The 24022-nt window shown below is 42.3% G+C and overlaps 3 protein-coding genes across 14 annotated transcripts in view; 1 reads left to right on the forward strand and 2 right to left on the reverse strand.

The window, feature by feature from the left end:
* The window catches only part of LOC119124553 (transcription factor SOX-6-like), a 50831-nt gene extending 32036 nt beyond the window's left edge, over window positions 1-18795 (reverse strand). For both annotated transcript variants that reach the window (XM_037254653.1, XM_037254652.1), the window contains exons 1-4: window positions 18444-18795; window positions 7290-7364; window positions 681-888; window positions 23-248 (exon numbers count right to left, since the gene is read on the reverse strand). In XM_037254653.1, the coding sequence (XP_037110548.1) occupies window positions 23-248; window positions 681-887 (433 nt within the window). In that variant the 5' untranslated portion in view covers window position 888; window positions 7290-7364; window positions 18444-18795. The remainder of the gene's footprint in view (window positions 1-22; window positions 249-680; window positions 889-7289; window positions 7365-18443) is intronic.
* Window positions 18796-20581: 1786 nt separating this feature from the next.
* c6h11orf58 (chromosome 6 C11orf58 homolog) lies at window positions 20582-22497 on the forward strand. 2 transcript variants are annotated; one of them, XM_037254013.1, is made up of 5 exons: window positions 20582-20752; window positions 20979-21065; window positions 21551-21611; window positions 21882-21991; window positions 22052-22497. In XM_037254013.1, the coding sequence occupies exons 1-5, from the start codon at window positions 20699-20701 to the stop codon at window positions 22244-22246; spliced, it is 507 nt and encodes a 168-aa protein (XP_037109908.1). In that variant the 5' UTR covers window positions 20582-20698; the 3' UTR covers window positions 22247-22497. The 2 variants fall into 2 exon arrangements, with proteins under 2 accessions (XP_037109908.1, XP_037109909.1); XM_037254014.1 differs by having other exon boundaries at window positions 20583-20752; window positions 20979-21062.
* LOC119124264 (pleckstrin homology domain-containing family A member 7-like) overlaps window positions 22357-24022 on the reverse strand; it is a 38714-nt gene continuing 37048 nt past the window's right edge. For all 10 annotated transcript variants that reach the window (XM_037254007.1, XM_037254005.1, XM_037254004.1 and 7 more), the window contains 4 exons: window positions 23318-23470; window positions 23121-23254; window positions 22866-22996; window positions 22357-22601 (listed from right to left, as the gene is read on the reverse strand). In XM_037254007.1, coding sequence (XP_037109902.1) covers window positions 22573-22601; window positions 22866-22996; window positions 23121-23254; window positions 23318-23470 — 447 coding nt within the window. In that variant the 3' untranslated portion in view covers window positions 22357-22572. The remainder of the gene's footprint in view (window positions 22602-22865; window positions 22997-23120; window positions 23255-23317; window positions 23471-24022) is intronic.

A 24022-nucleotide genomic window follows, 5' to 3' on the forward strand; every position in this document is an offset into this window, starting at 1 on the left:
CATCCTAAGCTCGGACACTTACCGTCTTGTTCTGTCTTGGTCATCTCCACCAGCTTCTTCTGCTTCAGCGTGTCCACCACGTCCGCCAGGCTCCCCTTGCGGCGTTCCGGGGTCCCCAAGGCCAAGCCGGCGCCCGTCGCCATCTGCTCGCCGCGATCCCGGGAAGACTCGTCGGGCTTGGGCGGCGAGGTGGAGCTGGACCGGTATGAGTAGATGACAGAGGAGCCTTTATTTGGGCCCTCCGTTTCCTGAGAAGGAAAAAAAAAAAGCTCAGCTTGTTCGTACATTTCGGACATTTATTGTTTTTATAAAAAAAAAAAAATTTTGTTAGACTTTTAATAGTTGGTTTATTTGTCTAGAATAGTCAAATTTGTTTGTTGTTGTTGTTTTTCACCAGTTCAAAGTTTTTATTTTGACCTTTTGTTAACTTTTAAGATTCAGATTTTGAAACACACACACACACACACACACACACGGAGTAAAGCGTCAAAAGTCTCCAGAGGAGGACCCTCACTGGGCTGCCTCCAGCAGTGCCTGCAGCACACGAATACAGTTCATGCGTGTGTGTGTGTGTGTGTGTGTGTGAGTGTGTGTGCGTGCGTGTCTATATAACTATGCAAGAGATCTCGCCTCTCGCGCATGTTTCATGCGTGTTTCATGAGCCGTGTTCCCTCTCTCACCATCGCAGCCAACGCAACGTTGTCCCAAGAGTCACCGTCTGCTCGCTTCTCTCTGATTGGCTGCGGCTGCTCGGGCGGGGAAGGTGACGGCGTCTCCTTGGGGCCGTGGTCGTCCAGCCAGGCCGCGTTGGTGTTGCTGCAGCCGAGCGCCCCCTCTCCCTCGGGCGCTGCGTGAAACGGAGGCGATGCTCGCATGGAAGACATCATTCTGGGAATGGAGAGGGGAGGCCTTATATGGATAAAATATTCAACAATGTTGTCGGTTTATTAAACTTAACACAAAAACAGGCTCGATATTTGGTAGGAAAGAGTGGTCCGATCTTTCCTGAGGGGTTGGGTGAGGTGGGGGGGGGGGACCCGGCGACAAACAATCGCCCATTGTGGGCGGCGGGACGAAGGGAAACCTGTGACAGATGAGGAGTACCCCCCCCCCCCCTCCCTCCCAGAAATAAAGTAAGCACACAAAACGCAGCATTGAGCCGCCAGGTCCCTTCGGCCACGTGGAGCCCAAGAGGAAGATTCCGGAGGCAAACAAACGGGAACCGGAGGACTTTCTTTTCCAAGAATTGTTTTCCCCTCTCAGCTAGAAGAATGAACAAAACAAAAGACCACCTGCTGGCTTTCCATCCAACGGCGCACTTGAATTCCCTCCGAGGAAATCATGCAAATTAGAAATGAAACAAAACAGCTTTGCTACCCGTACAGCAAATCTTTAGAGTCATGTTTGAAAATTCTTTACCGGCCTAAGTGTCAATAGAAATGACGACGCACAGTTCGGGTTGATTTGGATTGCCTCTTGGGAAATAACGTATCGGCATTATTGTAAGATATTAATCCAACCACACACAATGTCTAAACACCTCGAATGTTAATGCTTCTACGTTTTTCGAGCATGCTTCTTTGGGACGACACCCAGGTGCGAATAAAATGCAGTTGAGTGGACAAATAAAGACAGAGAGGGAGCGAGAGAGAGATAATAGGCCTTGTGTGTCTCAAGCCTGTGAGGAGCCTTGTTAGAGGGGGCGCTGTCAGAGGTCAGGCCTCAGGAATGCCCACGCATACACGCCCGTTTTTTCCCCCCTGGGGATCGCCCCTCGACCACCACTGCCATCATTCCGCCGCTGTCACCCAAAATAGAAACATTCAACGGCGACACCTCTTTGACGTGGCTTTGAAAGCTCTGTCAAAGGCCTTGTGGAGGTTTAAAATGCAATTTTTGTACAAGTGTAAATACTGGGGAAAATATGTGTAGGTCTTTCAGGGTTCATTCAAGGTCACAAACGTTTGCCAAATGTTCTTTAACAGTCCTGTTAATATTTGTTTTAAATATTTTTTAATTCTATTTTTTATTATATTTTATATATTTCTTTTTAAATATTTTTTAATTACCGTATTTTCCGCACTATAAGGCGCACCTAAAAACCTCCAATGTTCTCAAAAGCCGACAGTGCGCCTTATAATCAGGTGCACTTTATATATGGACCAATATTGAGCCACTACAGCAAGCGTGTCCAAAGTCCGGCCCGCGGGCCAAATGTATATATCTTATATATGGACAAAGTTTTAAAATGGGCCATTCATTGAAGGTGCGCTTTATAATCCGGTGCGCTTTATAGTGCAGAAAATACGGTATATTTGTTATTATATTTTATATATATATTATTTATTTTTTATTATATTTTAATAAAATAGCTGAAATAGCTAATAGTTAGCTCCTCAATAAAGTCTTTTTGCCGAAAATGTAAAAAAATACTAATCTTTTGATATCTAGCCCCAAAAGAAAGCACACTTGACAAATACGCAATTGTGCATGTGTGCAATAAAGGCGCTCTCTCATCATCTCATGAACTGGAGTTTGTTGCCTTCGTTAGTACAGAGATGGAAAATATCAATCAAACGAAGGAATGTGTTTTTCTACAGATAAACACGATGTTTGTACAGTGGGTGTAAACGCCGACGACTATGCCAACTGTAAACCGCAGTCCAGAAGTGGACGTATTGACCAACACCCCGCCTTGTTTTTGCTGGCAGGGCAACACACCCTGGCGAGCGCAAACACAAGAGTCGGCATACATTTATCGACTTCACGCGTACACAGGGAGCCATTGAAGGCGGCCATTGAAGAACACTGGGCCCTATGGACGCCTCGTCTCACCTATCAGCACACTCGCTCGTTCTGTCAGCACTGAAGCGGAAAAAAAATATATAAATCACCAAATATTAAATCATTTCTGTCAAGTTGAGAGGACAGACAATCGACTTTTTATTTCCATTTTTTTGGTAGTCTCAATCCACAAATCCGTTTGAGCAAACGTTGATCTAAAAGGACAAGACGGCACCGCGGGATAGCATGATTGAAAACCACAGATTGCACAAAGACTTTTTAAATTTAAAAAGCGCACAATGCGTGACCAAGTTCTAAAAATATCTCTCAACGACCATTGTGTTCAACCAGGGCGTAAAAGTTTGATGCAACAAAAGGATGAAGAGCCAAACAGGTGGCTTTTAGCGCACCCGCGAGGTGCTAAAGTCTGCTAATCTCAGATTAGGAGTGACAAGTCATTTCACTGGATGCTCCCTTGATAATCCCAGTGGCACTTTTCCGTCCCTTCCCTCCGACAATGAGCTTTGTTCCTCCCGTCTGATCCGATCCGAGGAAACGCTGTCGGGATTTCCTCACGACCGCGCACACTCGGAACTCAATTTGAACCTCAATTATTGATTGTTTTAAATATGTAATGTGTGCAGATGGCACTTTTATTCAAGGTCAACGTAATTCAAAAAAACTATTTGGAGCTTGGTCATAGAAATTGAGTTTCTGAAGTTGCGAGAGTGACTACAACACACACGTCCGCTCTATTTTTACCGTACAAGGTATCCATTGTGCATTAACGGCGCCTCGGCTAATAGACATTGTTCATGGTTTCGCTTCAAACCGCTCTGTAATCTGGCCAATCAGAGCGCCCGTTATTAGCACGAATCTAATCCTTCAAATCGGGGCAACTATTTACAACTCAAGTATGTTATTGACGTGCGAATGCTGGTAATCTCTGCACTTTAAGTTTTCCTCTTTTTTTGAGAATATTTGTTACTCTGCCTTGGAAGACGAACCGAGCGGCTCTGTGCTTTTCGTCCAGTTCCTGAAGCTGATCTGAGAGTGCGTGTGAAAGTGAGTCTGTGCACGCACACTCACGTGTGGTGTGAATCGCATCATCCCGCCTCCATTTGTTGTGTGTCACCATCAATTAGTCCCGTCCCGCAAAGAAAGTCAACCCGAGGGGATTGAAGTCTTTAATTACAGTGTGCTAGTCTGCACGAGTGTAATCTGAGCTGTCGTGGCTTGGTCACTATATTAGGTACACCTGGACTATGTGGAAGATCTGCAAGAGCCGCTTGATACACACACGTCTTTCAAACGTCAGCGGAATCAACTTGGATTTTTATTCTACACGTGACCCATGGTCGTTTAGAATTCGTCGGCCGAATGTTTGACGCCTCGTTGATGTTAAACGAGAGTGTCACAGTCTACAATAGAGTGAAATGGGATCAAGAGGAGGAGGAAGAGGCTTTGTTAAAAGCTGGCCTCAATCCCATCAAGCAAGAAGAGCAAACGGGAAGATCAGCAGCTGTCCCTTTGCAATAATGTAAAGACGAGCGATGCTAGGCAATATTTCCGATATTGCACAATTATAGTGCCGCCGTCTAGACGAGACATGCAGAGTGAGACATGCTTCTGATGTCTTCGGCTAGCATCTTCTTCTTAAATGTTGTCAATCTACGATATGGTTTTTTTTTTTGTAATTTTAATGCGTGACTTCAAACCTGAGTTGTAACGCAGAGCAAACAAGCAAAGTGCAAACATGACGAGTGACTCGCGCACAAAAGTCACGCAAGGTCGCTCGACTACTTTGATCTGAAATAAATCCGCTTTTTGACCAAATTCCTCATTGGCGACCGCACCAGATGGGATAAAAAACGGTATCGATCCATCCCGTCCTCGCCGAGGCCATGCGTGACCTCAGCCGAGGAGGATCCGCCCGGAGCAGACAAAAGCGCTCATCTCCAGGAAGACGCCGCTTGCGGTTTCCTTCGGGGAGACGACACGCGAGTGGGGAAAGAGTGACTCAGCCCGACAGCTTCCTTTCTTCTCGCCGCAAAAACAGAAGAGAAGCGGGGGGGAGTGATATGTGGAGCAGACCCCCGCTTCCAGAGACAGCTCGGGCGGTTTGGGAGGAGGCCCACAAGACTCGGGGATTGTGCGCTCGCCTCGATGGGTATGATTTATTTCCAAGTAGGGGATGGAGAGCCGAGTGCAACTCAAGAGAAATTTGAGCAAAAATGACGAAATTCTAAAGAAATCTCCGACATTAAAAACATGCATCCAAAAACAAGGTTACAATGAGCTCAAAATTAAGGTACTCCAATTTTAAGAAAGTTAAAAAGTAGTGAAGCCTGTTCACTGTTTAAAGTCATCACAGCAAACCTCACCAATTTTATGAAGGAAACAATCAGCCTGAATATTCCCCGCGGGCCTTTTTGAAACGCAAACATTTTGAAGCGACATTAATTGTGTTCAACTCTCACGCCTTCGCTACACATCAGCAAAATGTGGCTCCTGTTTTTCCCACCGCCGAGTAATTCCCTTTCCTCACCGCCGTCCAAATGGGATCAGTTAGCCAAAGTCGAAAGCTGATCTAATGTCCGGCCGCCCCTCAAATGACGCTAAATGATGTTTCGTGCTGCTCATTAGCACAGCTGCTTGCAACCTAATGCGTAGAGCGATGGTGAAGGGAGATCATTATAGCTAGCGGACCAAACAGGTAACCTCAGCGCGCATATTAGCTAGTTAGCTCGTTAGCTCGAGATGTCCAAGTCTTTTCTTTTGATGTGTTTAAAGCAAACATGCAATTGGGGAACATCTGTAACATTTGAAGATCACCTGACAATGGCGCCTCTTAACCTCATAAACATGGCGCTAGCATCCTAAATGTTGACCGTGGCGCACATACATTGTGTGAAACCAAATTTGTACTTCTATAACAAATAATTCGACTAGTTGGGTGAACAATCTAGTTGGTATATCGGGGCAAACCAACAGACTTTTTTTTACACATCAAATTATATTTGCACTGCCTCTTGTTGCTAGGCAGAGTTTGCAGGGGCACTACCGTGGTTGCCCCACTACAGCCCAATTACAGACATCAAAATGAAACTTGTCAGTCAGATTCATGATGACGATGTTTGCCTGGCAACCTGACAACGGATCCCAGGACAGAGAAAATCGGCAGTAAGAGGAACCACGAGAATCCTCGCCGCTGTTACGGCAGCATCAGTGATCTCAGAGATTTCGTTAGGGCGCTCCTGTCATCTCGCCGACGACACGTAATTGCATCTACCCGTTGAAAGGACGGCGTAATGCCATTTGGGGCGTCGAAGAAATTAAAGCGAGCCTGCACGTAAGTGAATACCCCTGCTGGCAAGCTGCAATCAAGACTCGGAACGCCACTTCAAAGAAAAAGTCGGGCGTCCGGCCGGAGCTTAATTACATATCGTGCTCCAAACGCCAAGGAACAAACATCATCCAGTTACGTCAATCATTATTCAAACGATCCCCGCTTGTTTAAACCGCATGCTCGTTATCATTTAAAACACTCCTCCTGTCACATGTGGAGTGGATCAACAGGTCTCGGTTTTAAGATGCACTTAAATGCTGTTATTTTAGGGAAATTTGAAAACGAGCGTGCAACTGTTGTCGGTTTTTACACATCAAGTGATACATTGTCTTACACGATGAATTTCTTCTCGACTCCAAATGATATTCCTACTTTTGCCCCCTATTGAGCCACATGGTAGCGTGGAATGCTAATTGGCATTTAAGATGATGTCTATAGATAACCTAAGACACAGGTGTTAAATTCCACACAAATCCAAAAGAGCATTTACAAGCTTGGCTCGGGGCTGCTGCTGTTTTGGTTAGCAACAGTACGCTGCTGTTTTGGTGAGCGACAGCACTCAAAAGGGCCCCACCTTTTAAGTTTTCCTCAAAAATCCATTCAGAACCTTCACGGGATTAAAACAATTACATTCTGACAAAAGAAAATTTGAGTCAAAGTATAAATCAAACCCTTGGAAATCAAAGCCCCCACCCCTCCTTCCTCCCATCAGCAGGATGCAGATTAGCGCCGGAAACCCAACACCGAGCCTCGTCGGCCCGCAATCCAAACGGCCACTCAGTGACCTGCGGCTGACACCGCTCACGGGCCGCCGTGGCCGGTCTTAATAAATATTCTTAAACGGGAGGATTAGCCATATGGCAGGATCACTCTTTTCTCCAACCTCTGCCATCTGCACTTTTGGTACGCGCTTTCTCGCTGGGCTAACGCCAGCTTGTGTTACCGGCGGACTCCTGATATAATCTTTATTACTAGCGTAGGGGGGGAGTCCATTAAATAGGTGCACTGTCGAGGTCCCCGTGTTGAGAGCTTGCTGGCACGGCGCCCGCTGGCCCAATTTTCTCCACACGCCCGCAGAGTGAAAGCGGCTATTGAACAGCGCAGCGCTCGGTGCACCGCGCTAAACAAGCGAGTAATCAGAAAAAAGGAGACTCACACAACTAAGAGGTTTGAACAACTCCGGCACGCCCTCTTCTCACTTGCGGACGACTTGGAAATTCCTGAACATCACCTGCAAAGACAAGAGAAAATCTTGTTTAGGGGATTTACTTAACTGCAGCTGGGAGAGGCACAAAAGAGTACAAAAAAAGAGAATTATTTTATATACACTCCCAATCCTCACAAATTCTGTACAGAGAGTGTACAACGGCTTTGATTCGACAATGTGAGGCTAATTGAGAACAATCAAGAAATAAAGAGCGATCAGAGCGATATGTGATGTTTTATTCATGCCAGCCAAACAATTCGATCGGTCGCTAACAAGTTCTTCTTGTGAACATAGCAAGTCATTAAAATCAAACATAAAAAAATGATTTATGAGCTTGAATTGTTTTTTTTTTTTCTTTGTTGGTGAGCTCATCTACACATGTTCTACAATGTCAGAAGAACCGGTTTGGTGTGCTATGCAATACTTGGCTTCACTTGCGCACACCAAACCTGTGGTGCACCTCACAAGACCTGACCTCTTACAATTTTTAAGAACATAGATGAAAAGCAAATAAAGGCACAATGGATACTATGGATCTCCTTTGAAGTTTACACCTAATGACGTAATTGCTGAGAATTCGAGCATGCCATGCGTGATGGCGGCATAGCATGATCAATGTGTCATACGTACAACGTGCGAACTCTCAGCGAACCCGGAGGCGCAAGACGCTGGCTGAGAAAATTGAAGAAAGAAAAAAACATTCAGCCTGTCTGAATCTGTCCCGTCAAGTGCATGTCTATTCTTCAGCCAGAAAATCTATATTGTACATGACTACCACTGACATAGTTGTGTTTGGCCGGGCTGAATTAATATATAATATAATATAATATAATATAATATAATATAATATAATATAATTACTGTTAATATGTAGACAAGCAGAGACAAAAATACATTGTAGCTTTTTCTTCTTCCTTCCAGCCGCACAACAAACAGAGGAGACAAATGCTGTCCAGCAGCTGTCAAACAAAATGTGCCCAGCTCACATTTCTTAGGCAGAGCTGGCAAAAATATTCACATGCTGTAAACATTTACCTCTCACCTATGTTTTTTTTTTTTTTTTTTTTTTAATGTTATTCAACATTCTAAACGCCAGAAGCTGGTGGTTTTCAAATTTACAGAAGTCTATTAGTCCAAAAATCATTCTTGTAGCTGACAACAAACAAACAAGCGTCTTAAATATTCTTGGAATGTTCTTCTGCTTGTTTTTTCCACTTCAAAAAAACACCACGGTCTTAATTAATCAACATATCTACCATAGTTGACTTTTATTCTATCTATTGTTTTTTTTTTTCCACATTGTATCGTCAACCATGTAGGTTAGAAAAAGTTATTCCCACAAACTACAGAGACCAAGATCAAGCTCCTTTTTGTTTCCACCCCAGACAAAAAAAACAATAAAATATTTAGGAAGATGTTATATGTTGTAAGATAAACCCGCTACAATTTTCTCAGAAGCTAATTACAAAGTTGTCAGCATAACAGTCCTATCAGATGGACATTATTCTGAGGGTGAATACCCACCGTGGCAAACGCAGGCAAACAAATGTTGCCACATCGCAGCTGTCAGCGCCATTTGCGCTAACCAACAATGAGCGCCGTCTATTTCACGCGACAGGAAGCGCACCGGAGCTCCCACTAATCACACGGCCAATTAAACCACAATGAGCCGCAGTTGACCCATAAACGATGTCTCTCTCCGAGGACCGCTTGTTGTCATTTGCGGTTGATCAAATGTGACGAAAGCGTGAAAATGTGATAGAGTCCCGACGGGCAATTGAGATAACCGGAAAAATAAAATTAGCTCAGTTTTTTTTTTTTTTTTTTTACAAGACAAAACCCGTATTGAACTATTTTTGAGCCTTGAGGGCCACCATACATGTGCTCACAATGGTTAGGAGAGTTAAAAAATACGAAACATCCAAATATGTGAATCCGTCAGTGCGAACTGCGAGTACTTTTTGACCCTTGGAGTGCACCGTACTTTGGAGAAAATCCCAAATTAAAACCGTCAAGAACTTTTCTCCGCTCTGCATTCTACGTGAGTGGTTTTACAATTCTCAACAAACGGTACACGTGACAATCCATGACCATCGCGGTTCAGTTGCTCGAAGCAATCAAGAGTTTCAGTTCACGTCAATTGATCAAATGAAGAAGCAGCAAGTGAACCGGTATTTACGACAATGACGAACGTGTCTTCACTTGCGGCCTGACAATGACGAATGGTGGTTAATTACAGACGAAATGCTTGTCTAATTGTTCACATTGTTGGGAAAGGGCCAATGTTTCAGTCTGGGTTGGGCCTTGAGCACTCAACTCCTTTGTCTGAGGCTTAGCATGGGTAGGTAAGGGTACTCCAGGAATTTTAAATTTTGGTTTTGTAAGGCGAAGTCATTGGCCCTAACTCTTTCAACAGGTTTGGGTTTAAGGGTTTAAGGCGGAGTTTAGAGGGTGGGGTTAGGGGTTTAAAGTTGGGGTTAAGTATTCGGTTAAGGGGTCATGGTTGGATTTAGGATTTGGAGTGAGTTTAGGGTTAGGTAGCCTTATGATTGAGGGTTGTGTTAGAGTTCAAGGTTTGGCTTTTGAGATAGGTTAGGGGGCTTACAGTGGAATTTGGGGGTCTGGTTCGGGTGAGGGGTTTAGGGTGTAGGACTAATCTACTGGAAACAGACTTCAGGGTTTGGGTGAAGGTGGGATAGTGGTTCAGGTGTGGGCTTGGTTTAGGTATGGAGTTAAATTTGGGCTTTAAGGAAATCCGGGTAGGGTTAGGGGTAAGGATTCGCAAAGGTGAGGTTATGGGGTTTAGGGGTAGGGGTTCAGGGTGAGGCTTGAGGGTTTAGGATTATGCTTAAAGTTAAAGGATTTAAACTCGAAGCTCGGTCAAATAGTGTAATAGTTAATCTCAAGGTTTGAGTTACCGCAATCTCACTTAAGACAAGTCATCGGGATCTTTGGATGGCAGATGCGTGTCTTTTGTTAAAACACATGTGCACGGGCAAGTTGTTATGAGCACACCTTTGACGACTTGGATCGACAACGAGGATGTTTGCATGAGTGCAAAAGCTTTTGTGTTGTGCGTCTCATAAAAGAGCAAGTGAGGCTTAAGTGACAACACGCATTCTCTCCGCTGAGTCACTCGGCGTGAAATATCGCCAAGACGGCGAGGAGCGGCTCGGGGCCGGGGCAAGCGCCGGCACATACGTCCGCACCTAAGTAGCCCCGAGGAGATTACATTATGGGCGCACGCCATTGTCCCGCGTCTGCCAGACAAAGCTGTGCAAACGCCGCGCCTTGCCGGGACTGTAAAAACAAGAGGTGAATGTCAAAAGCATCTCTTTTGTCCGACCGCCGAGGTATGCACAAACACACTCGCTTGGCGTGACTGAGAAGAAAGGAGGGCCTTGTGAAGAAGGGAAGGAGTTGGGAAAAGAAAAGAAAAAAAAGAATGTCTTTACGTGAAAAGAGCGTGAGAAGACCTCCGCGGAACCCCCCTGGCAAGAAAAGACACCATTCAGACATAACATGCGCTCATTTGATGACCCGTGACTGCAAAGGACAAGAGACGCAAATTGTGACGTATTCTGAAAATTAATCTGGTTGGAATCGAGATAAAAGTTCTGATTCTACTTTTGATCCAAGGAAGTAGCCGGCTGGTTAATAAAAAATTGGAATTGTATTCCCCCCTCCCCCCATTTGAGTCACAATTAAACTGTCCCCCCCACACCTGAATATAAATGGTAGCATCCCAAGAACCAGGAAGTAGGTCGCAAAATGGAAGCACAACAAACAAAAATACATAACACGTTATTTTAACACTTTGGCATTCGAGTCGCAACCCCCACTTCTGAACACAAATGGTAGAGTCCGTGCCGTCTCCTCGCATGAAGCCATTCTCCACAAACCAGGAAGTAGTCTAAAGAAACACAAGAATGATGCATGACTCCGAAACATTTAATGCAAATGTCAATCCTGTGTCATCACCAATCAGGAAGTAGCCTTCTCGCAAACAAGAGAACAAACAACAAGACGAATATTTTCACTTGTCTACTTTCCTACCCACCCTTGCCTCAGGTGCCAAAATGGTACACTCCTTTCACTTATTGACATCCTTTGTGAACATGCCAACTTGTTACCAGCAAAAGAAGAAAACTAACAATCATAACAATAGCTTATACTTCTTTAGGACTTTATTTCCTCTTTTCTCCATTTGGGTCATGATGGGAGCTCCCCAACTCCTCCAAGCATTATAAATACCCATCAACTGATGTTATTGTCTGTGTGCTATTCATTTAGTTTTTTTTGCTCATGGTGAATTATTTTTTTAGCACCAGGCTAATCAGGTTCACTACTTCCTCGTTTTCGTCAGGGCGCATGCCGCTGATTGCAGAAATGACTCGAACAAAATACAACACAAGCCAGTCATTCATCATGGAAGTCAGCCGCCGCCGCCACTTGTTGAAAATGAGGATCAGATGTGTGAAGGAGCGCCAGGGGAGCAGCGTCCCGGGCTGGAGTCAACCTTGTCACGACCCGAACAAGGCTTTAACTGTCACGGGCAATTAATATGAATGGGGGTATGGGGGTATGTGTCGCCCCCCCCCTCCCCTCCCGTCTCTAATTTATAAGGCCGGTGCCGGGCTGTAATTAATTGCCGCATGCATAAATGTAAATGCTGGGAGCAATTGGCGAGAGAAGCCGAGTGATTTAGACGACAGTGCGCAAATCTGCAGCACCATAAAACAGCATCCCAGCTCACTGTATAAGGGAAGGGAGTGTTGAATAAAACCGTCGGCATTTCCATATGTGTACAATTCACAGCAGGGAGATCTTATGGGCGACATCTTATCTCAACTTTGAAAAAAAAACTCTGATGAATACCCATTTATTAAATAAATAAATAATTGATACTCGCAATAATAGGGTAGTCAATGGCTAATTATAACGCGAAGTGGATACAAAAAAAAAAAAAAGATGGTCATTTTTTGGTGGGGGCGGCTATCTATTATCTGATTTCAGAGTCTCGTGTCTCTGTGGAAAGTGCACGATTCTGCAGAAAGTCGCCATTTTCATCCTGTTAAAACGGTCATCTGTGTCATGTACACAGGCCCCAAGACTCCTTGTAACCAACTTAAGCCTGCCGGAGTGTGAGGAAAAACACACACACGCGCGAACACACGAGCCACAATAGAGTCTTTATGACATAAGCTCCTTTCGACTACAAATGGGATTTTTCCTATAGGCGGCCTCCAGCAATAACAAGTGACATCACAGGCACAGAGACGTATGTTTCCCATATTAAAGCGGCTGCTGCTGCTGCTGCTGGAGAGTGACACTAAAGTGTTGCTGAGTTAGCGTTCCTTGTATTTATTTATTTATCATCCCTCGTGCACATTAAACGCATCATTTGCGCCCGAGTGTCAGCAGGCCAACGTCGCGGCCGCCGTTGTCGTCGTAGTCGTCTCCTTGGCTCGGACTGCATGGTGGAAACCCGAGGCGGGAGCGTAGTCAGCAAGAGTTTCAGTTATTTTTTTTACCTCTTATCAGTGTTGTGAAGTAACTGAGTATACAAACTTTGTAACTGTACTTAAGTCGATTTGAAAAGTTTAAAATCCTTTTTACTTGTGTACTTTTAAGTACTTTTTTTTAAACTAACTTCAGGGGTTGATATATTTTTATATTTGATCAGATTTTATTTTTTTTTTACTTTGCATGACAGCAAGCCAATGCCACCGTGGTTTCTCCTCGGCTCGAGTTGCATTGCGGAAACCCGAGGTGGGGGCGCAGTCAGCAACAATATGGCAGCATTGCGCGTAGCTTGTGCTAATCCAGCACTATGTCCAGGGCACATTACACGCATGTCGGCCTCAGCATCGTTTACCGATACGACTCGCCGCCAAATGTGGCACACCAGGAGGAACTTCTGGAGCTGTCCGTCAAATGAGCTATTTTGGGACCATTGCAGAGACAGTGCTCGACAAAAAGTGTCATATTGTGCTTTAATATGGACACTTTCCATTTTAGTGAGATGTCTACTTTATGTTGAAATCTATAGCATTTGATGACCAGTATTTTTTTTCCTTTATTTCACATATGTACTGTTTAAATATATTTCAGCTTTTCATTTCTCAGAGAAATTAGCTTGCACATCATTTGTACGACTGCTCATGAAACCTTGCCGACAATTTCTATCATGAGAATTTACGATGGCTACCCTGAAAGATATTATACGTATTTATTTACATTATTTCCGAAGGGGGAATAAAATAGCATTGAACGCTGTTAGTAATATTTTGGCCGGTGCATCACTATCTGGATGTGAGCGACAGCAGACTATATAAATACATTTTGTGGTCCAAAGTGGTTTTTATCGCCGGCGTGGTACTGATTAGTCAGAGTGAGTGGAGTGTGCCAGCAACAATGAGGCACCGTGACGACGGCGCCACCAATATTTCATCTTTATTTTTTTGACGCTCCTAATAGAAACCTGCTGCACCACAATGGTCTCTCCAGTCTGAGTCAACAATGCGAGACACAATTACACATCACTTTCAGTCTAGCATTAACACTCTATTTTTTTTTATTTGTTTAAGGCACAGGGCGTGTTGCAGGGGCGGGGTTGATGAAAAGAAGTCTTAAAAGTGTTTTTGTTTGATTAAAGCTTATACAATAAAAAAAAATACCATGCTAATATGCTAACATGTAGCAAAATAGCAGAGTAGAGATCGATAGAATTGATACAATTATAACATGCTAACAATTGGTAAGCTAACACAGCAGGATAGTAAACTGAGTAGCAAAAGATTATGTCGCTATAAATGTACATCTGCCACTAAGTCATCTTCTCACTAATACTTGAACCCCACATCAGTCATCTGCTAACTCTCTTTTTGGCTCTTGACCATTATTTTGTAAGGCCCTTTGCTTTCTATAACTATTTCAGTTCATTAATTCAACAAATATATTGTTTGTGTATGTGTTTAGCAAGCATTACCGGAAGATATATTTTATCCTTGTATAGTATTTCCACTAAGAATGAGAACAATGCTAAACATCTGAATGCTAACATATAGCGAAATATCAACATGACTAGAAGAAGCGGCATGACATTGAGAAATATTCTAAAGATCTACATTTTTTGTATATTATTTCCATTACAAATGTATACGATGAAACGTGTATTTACTCCAATCCAAAGTTAAATAGTTTTTGTGTATTTGTCTAATTCAACCGTTACAGCAGAGATTTGTCATATGAAAAAAAAATCACTTGCGGAGAGATGCATTTTTTAAACAAAAGATAAATAATTGATATTAAAGGTTACTATTGATATTAAAGACACAGACGAACAAAAACTAAACTAAAGTAAATCCTGGGAAGAATTTATGCTAACAGTGTACTAAACTTTAGCAACTTGGACAAAGAAAATGCCAAGTTTGGGGTCCCGTGCGCATGTGTGTTTCATCTTCATTGAACAGGGCCTCAGGCGTCTTTCTTTATTCTTTGTGTTTGCAACGCTGCAATTTGGGTGTGCCCGAGATAAATATATACTGTATAGGCCTACTAATGTGCACTTACAGTAGGCTTGGAACACTTGCGAGTAAATGTAAAATTTGCGTTTAGACAACATATGTAGCCTACTAGTCTATGGCAAATCATTAGGAAAGGAAACGTTTCAATACAGACACATTACATGGCTTGTTAGCATGTTAGCATTTCATCAAGAAATAGTACCCAACAATAAATGTAAAATTATTATGAAGCTTATTTAGATGACGCAGATGCAGTTCAATAAATCAATGTGGAACTCGGTTTGGTAGAAGCTTTATAAGCTATATTAAGCTAGCGAGCTTTTGCGTTTGTGGTCTAGCTAGCAAACGGCCTTGTATGTGGACCGTCTTTAATAAAGGCGTTTAGTTCTGTACTTATATAGTGGTGGCGGTTCTGACTAATGCCAAAAAGCTTAAGTGCGTAATTGTGGTTAAGTTTCGCCACACTTAAGAAATGCATACCACTGAAAAGAAAAAGACTTAAAATTATAGCTCAACAATTGTTGAAACAATTGCACATATTATGAACGCTGATGTTCAAACATGTTTTGTTTTTACAAGCAAATCTTCTTTTTACACTTGTATGATATTAGCAAAAGTAACAGAGGATGTTACAGAAGTATTATTGTGCTTCCTCAGTCGCATTTCTTGTTTTTTTTAATTGAGGTGTCACTAATTTTCCCCGCTTTTTTGTCAGAAACTGTTGCTTTTGGTGAACCCACCCCATGCTCGACTGCTGATTACTAAAGAACAGGGAAAAAAAATTACAGTGAAAGAAGTGCGTCTCCCCTGACAATATGAGCAACTTTGAAAATGGCTGTCCACTATATTAGAATATCCAAATATTAGGAACAGCCATTTGACACGCTACTTCCAAACGCTCTTTGTATGATTCGCAGTGAACGCAGAACTTTTTCTTCTTTCAACCGGGATATCTCTTGCGCTCGACTGATTGTGAGGAAGAGGAGGAAGAGGAGGGGGTGGGAAGTCGCGGGTCTTCGCAGAACAGCTATGCAGGCCGGGGGACAATGTGCTGAATTGACAGCCTATATATAAGTCTGCCATTTGGACGCACTAATGCCACTTTACCTTATGAGGGAACGTTGGGCCGCAGCACCTGCTGCGCACAGAATGCCATAGGAGATCAACTTCTGACCCCCCACATATAAGACCCCCACTCAGATTGTTTTACACACAGGACAGAAAATATGGTGTGTGCTATATTAAATTGTCTCCGGCAAACAAACCCCCCACAAAGGAATTATTATTTCAGGCGTCAAATCACTTTTTGTGTGTCATTTGTGCATGCAGAAAGCAAACACGCGTGAGCGTTATCTATGAGGTGTAGCGAGGGGACCACCCCGAGGAGACCGCTATCAGCCGCCTGCAGGACAACCCCCCCCCCCCCGCCCCCCTTTTCGAGCCAGCGTGTCCTCCCGTACCCTCTGCCAGCCACTTGCTGACTTCACAATATCAACGCATGACGATCAGGCCTTATTGTCTTCTCCTCATGCTTCTACTCCATGTTGTGATGCTCTATTTTTACACATGACTCATGTCTTCGGACCCCCCACCCCATCCCAAAAGAGGCGGAAAGTTAATAGGATAGGACCACCACCCACTTTAACCACCCCGCCCCCCCCCCCCTCCCCCAAAGTGGGGTCAGCTAGTCATGTTACTTCGACACATATTAGCAATAAATAACAAATTCACTTGGATAATATAACGTATGTGCGTCGAAGATGTACAACGTGTCATTAAAGGTCTGGCATGAGTCCAACGAGTACATTTTGTACAGAGCAGACAGTACGGAAATAAATTGTACCCGATTTACAGATTCAACATACACTTTGAATGTCTCACCTTGATTTATAGTTCCCATATTTGCAATGTTTTTTCAATTCAAAAGGATTAAGGAGGCTACTTGTGGTTATTATTCACATTTTTGACATCAGTCAACATTTTCATTCAATCCACTAAAGGGCAAGTGCTAAAATATTGATGTCCTACTGCGGTCTTTATTTACATTTTTACGTGAAATGTAACATTTTTGCAGAATGAATGAATCTGCTTGCGGTCATACTTAATATTTGGATGTCAAATTGAAAATTTTTGCAGTATTGATGGTCTACTGGTGGTCACCGTGAACAGTTTTACTTCAAATTTGAAGTTTTTTTATAAGACTGATGAGTCTTTTGTGGTCATTATGAACATTTTAATGTGTGCAGTATTAGCGGGTCTACTTGTGGTTTTTATAAACATTTTTACTTAAATGGATCATTTTTACTGAGGCTCATTAGCAACATTTTCCATTTCCACATTTTTGCAGCATTATAAGTGTGTTGAAGGTCACTATCAACATTTTGACTTCAGATTCGAAATATGACATTAAATTACATTTGTTAATTTATATTTTGCAGCATTAACAAGCCCACTTCATTGATTACTGTTTTTTCTTTAATCAACCAGTGGTCTTTTTAATGTTGAATGAAATGCAACATGTTTGGTGTCAAAAATAAACATTTGTGCAGTTGAATTTGCTTGTCGTCTTGACTCACCTTTTTTTTTACAGAATAAATGAGTCGACTTGTAGTTATTACAAACATTCGGACTTGAAGTTCAATATTCCTGACACATAGATGAGTCAAGATGGCACCCCGGAGGTTCTTCTAAACATTAGTGCACTTCATACAAAATAGTTTTGAGATAATTACAACATTTTGCCAATGATTTAGTGAAAGCGAAAGATGTCTATATTAAGATCATTTTAGAATATTCAAATTGTTGCTGCATAGTGACATATTGCTTTCATCTGAAATGATGCAACTCACCAAATAGTCATTTTTAACATATTTGCCAACTTTTTCCAAGTCTCCTGCAGGAGTTTTATGTCGATAGTGAGAGTTGTTATTCCTAAACATTTTTTTTCCTGTAAAAAGTCACTTTTTAAAATCAGCATTAGTTGTCTGGAGTGACACATTGCCTGTCATGATTCATATTTGAACTTATCTTACTGGAATAATCGGAAATGTGACAAATTGGACGTGAGTGACGTTTCATTATTCATTTTTTGTTTAGAGGACCAAAACTTTTTTTTCTGAAAAATAATGGATTTCACGACACTATCTGAACGCAACACATTCTTTTTTCATGCAATATTAGTGATTCTATGGGACATAACTGTTTCCACAATTTGCAACACCAGATAGTTTGCGCCTACATCAAACAGTTATTTATTTGTAAAATGCAAAACTATCATTTATCTCATTCAAATGTAAGATACTTGCTGCATTACTAAGTCGCACTGGTGGCTATTAAAAAATATTTTTACTTTGTCTACAACTTGTTGCAGTATTAGTAGATTTAGACTGATTGTGCAAACTTTAGTGCATTTTGTGCGTTGCTGCTTTATGATTATCATAAAAAAAAATGTCGCTTAACATATTTATTTGACGTCATCAGCATGGTGTGAACTGAGTAGGTCTTGTTGAAATAAATAACAAAGCATGATTAGGGCGACTTTTTGTACAACTTTCCACAAGTAAACGTTTCTTACCTGCACGCTTTTGCGATGAGACTCTTGATGCCGCAACTTTGAATCACAAGAAGCCGAAGACGTCCAATCCCGCGCGTAAAGTCACCATTGCGCACTTGGGATGCGGTGGATGGGTGGATGGGTGGGTGGGGGCGGAGTGGTGGGCGAACAAGTCCTCACACACCCGGAGAGAGCGTGAGAGTGTGTGTAGGGGGGGGAAGTAGGGGAAAGTGGGAAGTTGGGTCCCGGTCCCGTAGTGCAGTTCTTGTTGTTTTGGGGCGGGGGGGAAAAAAAGAAAAAGTTAGTCCTTCCTTCCCCGTCCGGCGCGATGTGGACGTGAAGTGAGAGTGTGTGTGACCCAGTGACTGATAGAGAGACACGGAGCGGAGAGTTAACCCCTCCTCTCTCTCACTCCCTCTTTTTCTCTCTCTCTCTCTCTCTCTCTCTCTCTCTCTCTCTCTCTCTCTCTCTCTCCCTTGCTACCTCTCTCGCTCTCTCTCTCTCCCTTTACCCATGCTCTCCTTGGGGGGCCCGTTCAAGAACTTTGGGAATAAAAAGTTATCTTTCGTTCTAGCACCGCTGCTCTTGCATTTATGTCATAAAATAAATAAAAGAAAACAAAGTAAATAGCATTATAATCTCACTGGTAGTTAAGTAATTAAATACCTGTACTGGCAAGTCAGAAGCAAAGAATTTTTTTTAAAAATGTTGAATGGTTACTTCACTGGTTCTTCTATATCAAACAATTTTCTTAGGTTCATTTACCTGACATGTTTCGGCGGGTTCTTTCGCCTTCATCAGAGTGTCAGTGATGTGATTGTGACGCGTCTTTATCAGCAACAACTAATGTTGAATGGTGTTGTAGAGTCATGTTTTGGATTTACAGGAAAGTAAAAAGGTCAAATGATGGCAAAAACGTTTCACGTGATCAGTTTTATATTCATAGTGGATAGTTTTGTACAGATTTGAATAATATGGCAAAATAAAATTGGATTTTATTGAAAATATGTTGCAGAAAGTGTTTCTACTTTGTCCCTCAGTCTGCAAAAGTAACTATTTTCAAGAAAAATGTGACTGGGCAAAGTTATGATGCAAACATTTTACATTTGCAACAAAAATAATGAAGGCTAATTGACGTGACGTAAACTAACTAATCCAGCAGAAATGTTTGTTAAATACAACATATTGTCCAAATACAGAAATGTGGTTAAATGGTGGATAATGTTGTTAAAGTGACATTTTAGCTCCATGAGAAGTCAATGACAATGAAGTAAAATGAAATATCATGGCTTGTATTAAGTCTATTACCACACCATATTCTAAGTATTTTAACATGACAAAAATAATTGGTACATTTTATCGAGATCTTACTGTTATTATTTATCAAAGATGATTTGAAAATGGTACAATCGTTAAAATAATAATTAACGGCATTGCAAAAGTTTTTATTTTACACTTTAACCACGGTGTACCTAATCTTAACTTCAGTAGAAGCCAATCAATGAAGACAACCGTAATCATAAGAAAAATGACCAAAAATACAAACTAATGCCTACCTAATACCACACATGTGTCAAACCGGAACAAAATCACCATCCGTTAAAAATACGGACGAAGAAAGTTTGTGCGTCTCTTTTACGTTAATACACTTATTCTAGCGACATCTATTGGTAGGTCTTATGCATGACAACCAATATGTGCTGTAACTCGCAGCTAAGGAAAATATTAAATAATTTGGGAGTGTATAGCAATAATAATAATAATAATAATAATAATAATAATGCAGTGTAAAAAGGTTCGACTTTAAATTAAAAATTAAATCATATATGTTTTCCACCACGACATAAAATAGTCACGTGAAACGCTTTTATTGACTTTTTAGTTTAAAAAAAAAAAATGTTGCAAAATGTTGATGTTTATGATAGAATAGGCAGTTCTTGCTGAAGATCGATTTTAACATTAGTTTGTTGAGCTGACGAAACTGTTGCAACATAAAATTTTAAGCCTTCGCTGAAAGTTAGGATTTCTGCATACGGTAACAGACTGTCATTAAAAACAACCTTTTTTCAGGATTAGTTTTACGAAATAAATTAAATTGTATTCCCACAATTCTACCGCAGAAGGCAGCAGAGGGCCAGTGTTGCATTGCTACTCTGCAATCCTTGAAAACGAAGAAGACTGAATCGGAAGTGACGACACAACGTCCAGTTATAGCCGTTTCTGCATGCCACGACTGTTTTGTTATTTATGGTGTTTCTACCCAACTAACAAAAACTATGAGTTCTCCGCGTGAGAAACACGGCACTAAACGACCAGCGTCTTCGAGCGAAGTGAGTCAATTGATCGAAATGATGTGTTAGTCGGCATAAAAATCCGCGGAATGTACGAGTAGAGGGTTAGCTTCTGATTAGCATTTCGGCTAATGTCCAAAAGTTCACCCTGCTACCTGAACGCAGCGGTGGTCTTGTAAACCATCTTTAAAACAGTCAAATGAGAGTATTGCGCACAATTAACAGTCGATAATTGATGTATAATCTGTTGTGTTTGCTTGTGCAGGAGGAGTCGACCCAGTGGGCCTCGGCTGACCTGGGAAGCGACGAAAGGAAGCAGAAGTTTCTCCGGCTGATGGGAGCCTCCAAGGTGGTCCGCATTAAAGCTGACATGTTTTGCACGTCCTCTCACTAATTCGGAAATGGTTCCGGGTAAGGTTGAGGGGGAGCTATTTGTTGCACACACCCTTGTGACTAGAAGAAATTTCGTGAACGTGAAATGTTTGCATTTTCATGAATTTACAAAAAAAACAAATTGGAATACAGTTTTCGATCCTCTTATTTCTTTAAATGATCACCTATGAGTTTGGTGCCACCCATGTTTAAGTGTATTGAGGCACTTCCTCATTGCTTTTACTCCATCTTGCAGAATTTATTAGCCATAAAACCTCTTTAAATTTTGTCTGTTTGTGGCAAGGTTTACTTCCGTGGTTCTGTATTTCCCAAATCCACCATCTCATTTACATTTTTCCAAATGTTTCTCGCTATCATTGAAGACTGATCTTTTTTTTTCTGAAGCGTTCCTGTCAATGTGAATTCAGAGTGACGTTTCAAATGTCTTTTTTTTTTTATTTATAGAAAGAACGCACTGGACGTCTTGTCATTGGCGACCACAAGTCGACGTCACACGTCCGCAGTGGTAAGAATAAATTAACTACAATTGTAACCATTAAAACTTTTAGAAACAATTGTCTTTTAACCAGATATTTCACCGCAATAATAATGGATTACAGATTAAATATTGTAGTTATGTAATCTTGTTATATGTGAATAGCAAAAAAAATATTATTTTTCTTTAGGCACAACTAACATGTCTTTTTTTCCCCGCCCGCCCGCTCGCCGCGCCACTCTCTCCGTGTGCGGAAGTGAAGCGTGCGCGGGCGTGCCGTGACTACTGTGTACTCCACAGGAACGGAGGACGAGCAAATTAGCGAGCGCCTTGAGATGCAGTACCAGCGCGGCATGGACGAGAAGTTGTCGGGGCGCAACCGGCGACACTGCGGACTCGGCTTCAGCGAGGTGAGCGGAACGCGCCGTCTCACAACCAGAGCTGAGTTTGAAGTTTTTGTTACCCCACAGTCTGAGCCGAGTGAGGTCGTCCCGCCTGCGTCGGAGACACCCACTACCGAGTCCAAAGACCTTGAGGACAAAGTGTGCGACACAAACAAGACGGAGAGCGCAGCAGAAAAGGACACAAGCGTCCCAGAAAAAAGCGGGACGGAAGTGAGCGAACGGAAAAGTGCTTACAAAATGTCTTTTGTCAAGTCATCATAGGAGATATTAAAGAATTATTTTTTCATTTTTTGCACCGTGCGTAATTAATGTGTTGTTGCATGTCCCAAAATCACTGGTTTACTTTAAAAAGAGACAACAGACACAGGTTCCTCTTATTTGTTCATTTAGTTTGTAAAGTGAACGATTAATCGTCCTTGTTAGTAGCAAATACATACATTGTGTGACCACTAGATGACGCTACAAACTGGTCAAACTATTTCATAAAAAATAAAACTGTGATGTAAAATGTTTGTGTTGCGTTTTTAATTTAAAAGGTCTCCCTGTGTTCCGACATTGGGTCTCCTTTTGAGGGGCAGTGGAGGTTGTCACTCGCGAGCAGAGGCAGCAGCTTTGGCTAAGGGGACAAAAAAAAAAAAAAAATTGTCACTTATAGAACATATTGACAGATAAAGTCAGAATTCAAGAGTTGTACTTTAAGTTTGAAGCTGACAAATACAACTGTTGGATATGTTAATGATCTTGAATGTGTTTTTTCTTTAGAATGTATCAACAAATGTTCTTGTCTATACTTAACCACAACGCTAGAGGGAGCCCGTGAGTCAGGCATCACTGTTCATCTGACATGAACTACAATGCAAGACTGTAGTAAATTCCAAACCTGCCACCAGTTTGCTCTTCCTGGACGCCTGCGAAGCGAGCGTCTGCGATGCCTTCATTATCTTCTCCTGCTCTTGAAGAACCAAGTCCAGTTCACTCAGGTCCAATGACGCTGACTGCAAATTCTGAACGCTGGGGTCACAAATGTTTCTTAGAGTCAGACAGCCTGGTGACCCATCCCAAACAAGATGGTGCTTGTCATTTTGTAAATTAATCTTAATTCGACGTGTTCCTAATCAAGGGTCCGGTCGCTTACTTGGACTTTGTGAGGATCTTCCTGATACGTTCCGTACGAAGACTTCGCTTTTCCTCCTCCTCCGGACTCAGCGGTTCCTCTGGATCCGACTCCACATAACGCTCTGGGATGGACACCTTCTTTGGCTTGGACAGCTGCAAGACACAAGATGGTCATCATCACCATCGTCATGGACACCATCATCGAGCATGTCCCACCTCTCTGCTGATGTCGAGGTCGTAGTCCAGAGGCTCCACGTCCACTTCTCTCACCAGCCTGGCCTTGGCCATCAGCCATTCACCTCCTCCCTCCTTGTGACCTTCATCGCTTTGGCCTTCTGCCCCGGGACGCTCCTCCCGACAATCGAACTCCTGAGGGAGGCAACCAAGCGGTGAAAACGTGATAATTCTACGCAGCCACAAATCAGCACTGCGGATTAATAGAATGTCCATCCGGGTAGATTTTAGTCTCATTAGGCAGGCACAAGATTAAAATCTTATATTACATCAAGTGTGTGTGTAGTGTGTGTAGTACTTGTGTGAGTAATCATCCAAAGCCATGCAATGCGTCCTCCGGGTGCAGCCGGCAGCAGCTGGCCACTTCCGTGCTTGCGTTCAGGGAAGAAGTAGTGACAAAAGGAGAGAAAGAAAAAGCATGCAGACCCGATGCGGGCCATAGACGAAGAAAACGGCGGTCCTGGGAAGCAAACACTCTTTATTGTGGAGTGCAAATGTCTACAAGAGTTGCTTCTTGGCGGCATACAGTTAGGAATCTACTTGACCTAAACGCCACCCCCCACCCATCCCCAGTGAAAAAAAATAAAAAGCATGTCAGGGATTTATTAACTTTTAAGTTAAATCTTTTTAAATCATGTTCGAAATAAAGATTCATTCATTCATAACTTTTAAGTTAAAACAATCAAC

The sequence above is a fragment of the Syngnathus acus genome, chromosome 6, assembly GCF_901709675.1.
Source record: "Syngnathus acus chromosome 6, fSynAcu1.2, whole genome shotgun sequence".
In the NCBI taxonomy this organism is placed as follows: Eukaryota; Metazoa; Chordata; class Actinopteri; order Syngnathiformes; family Syngnathidae; genus Syngnathus; species Syngnathus acus.

Coding starts and splice junctions, on each gene's coding strand:
- c6h11orf58 (XM_037254013.1), top strand. CDS start 20,699: ATGAGTTCTCCGCGTGAGAAACACGGCACTAAACGACCAGCGTCTTCG. Junction 20,753..20,978: donor GACCAGCGTCTTCGAGCGAA/GTGAGTCAATTG, acceptor TTGCTTGTGCAG/GAGGAGTCGACCCAGTGGGC. Junction 21,066..21,550: donor TGATGGGAGCCTCCAAGGTG/GTCCGCATTAAA, acceptor TTTTATTTATAG/AAAGAACGCACTGGACGTCT.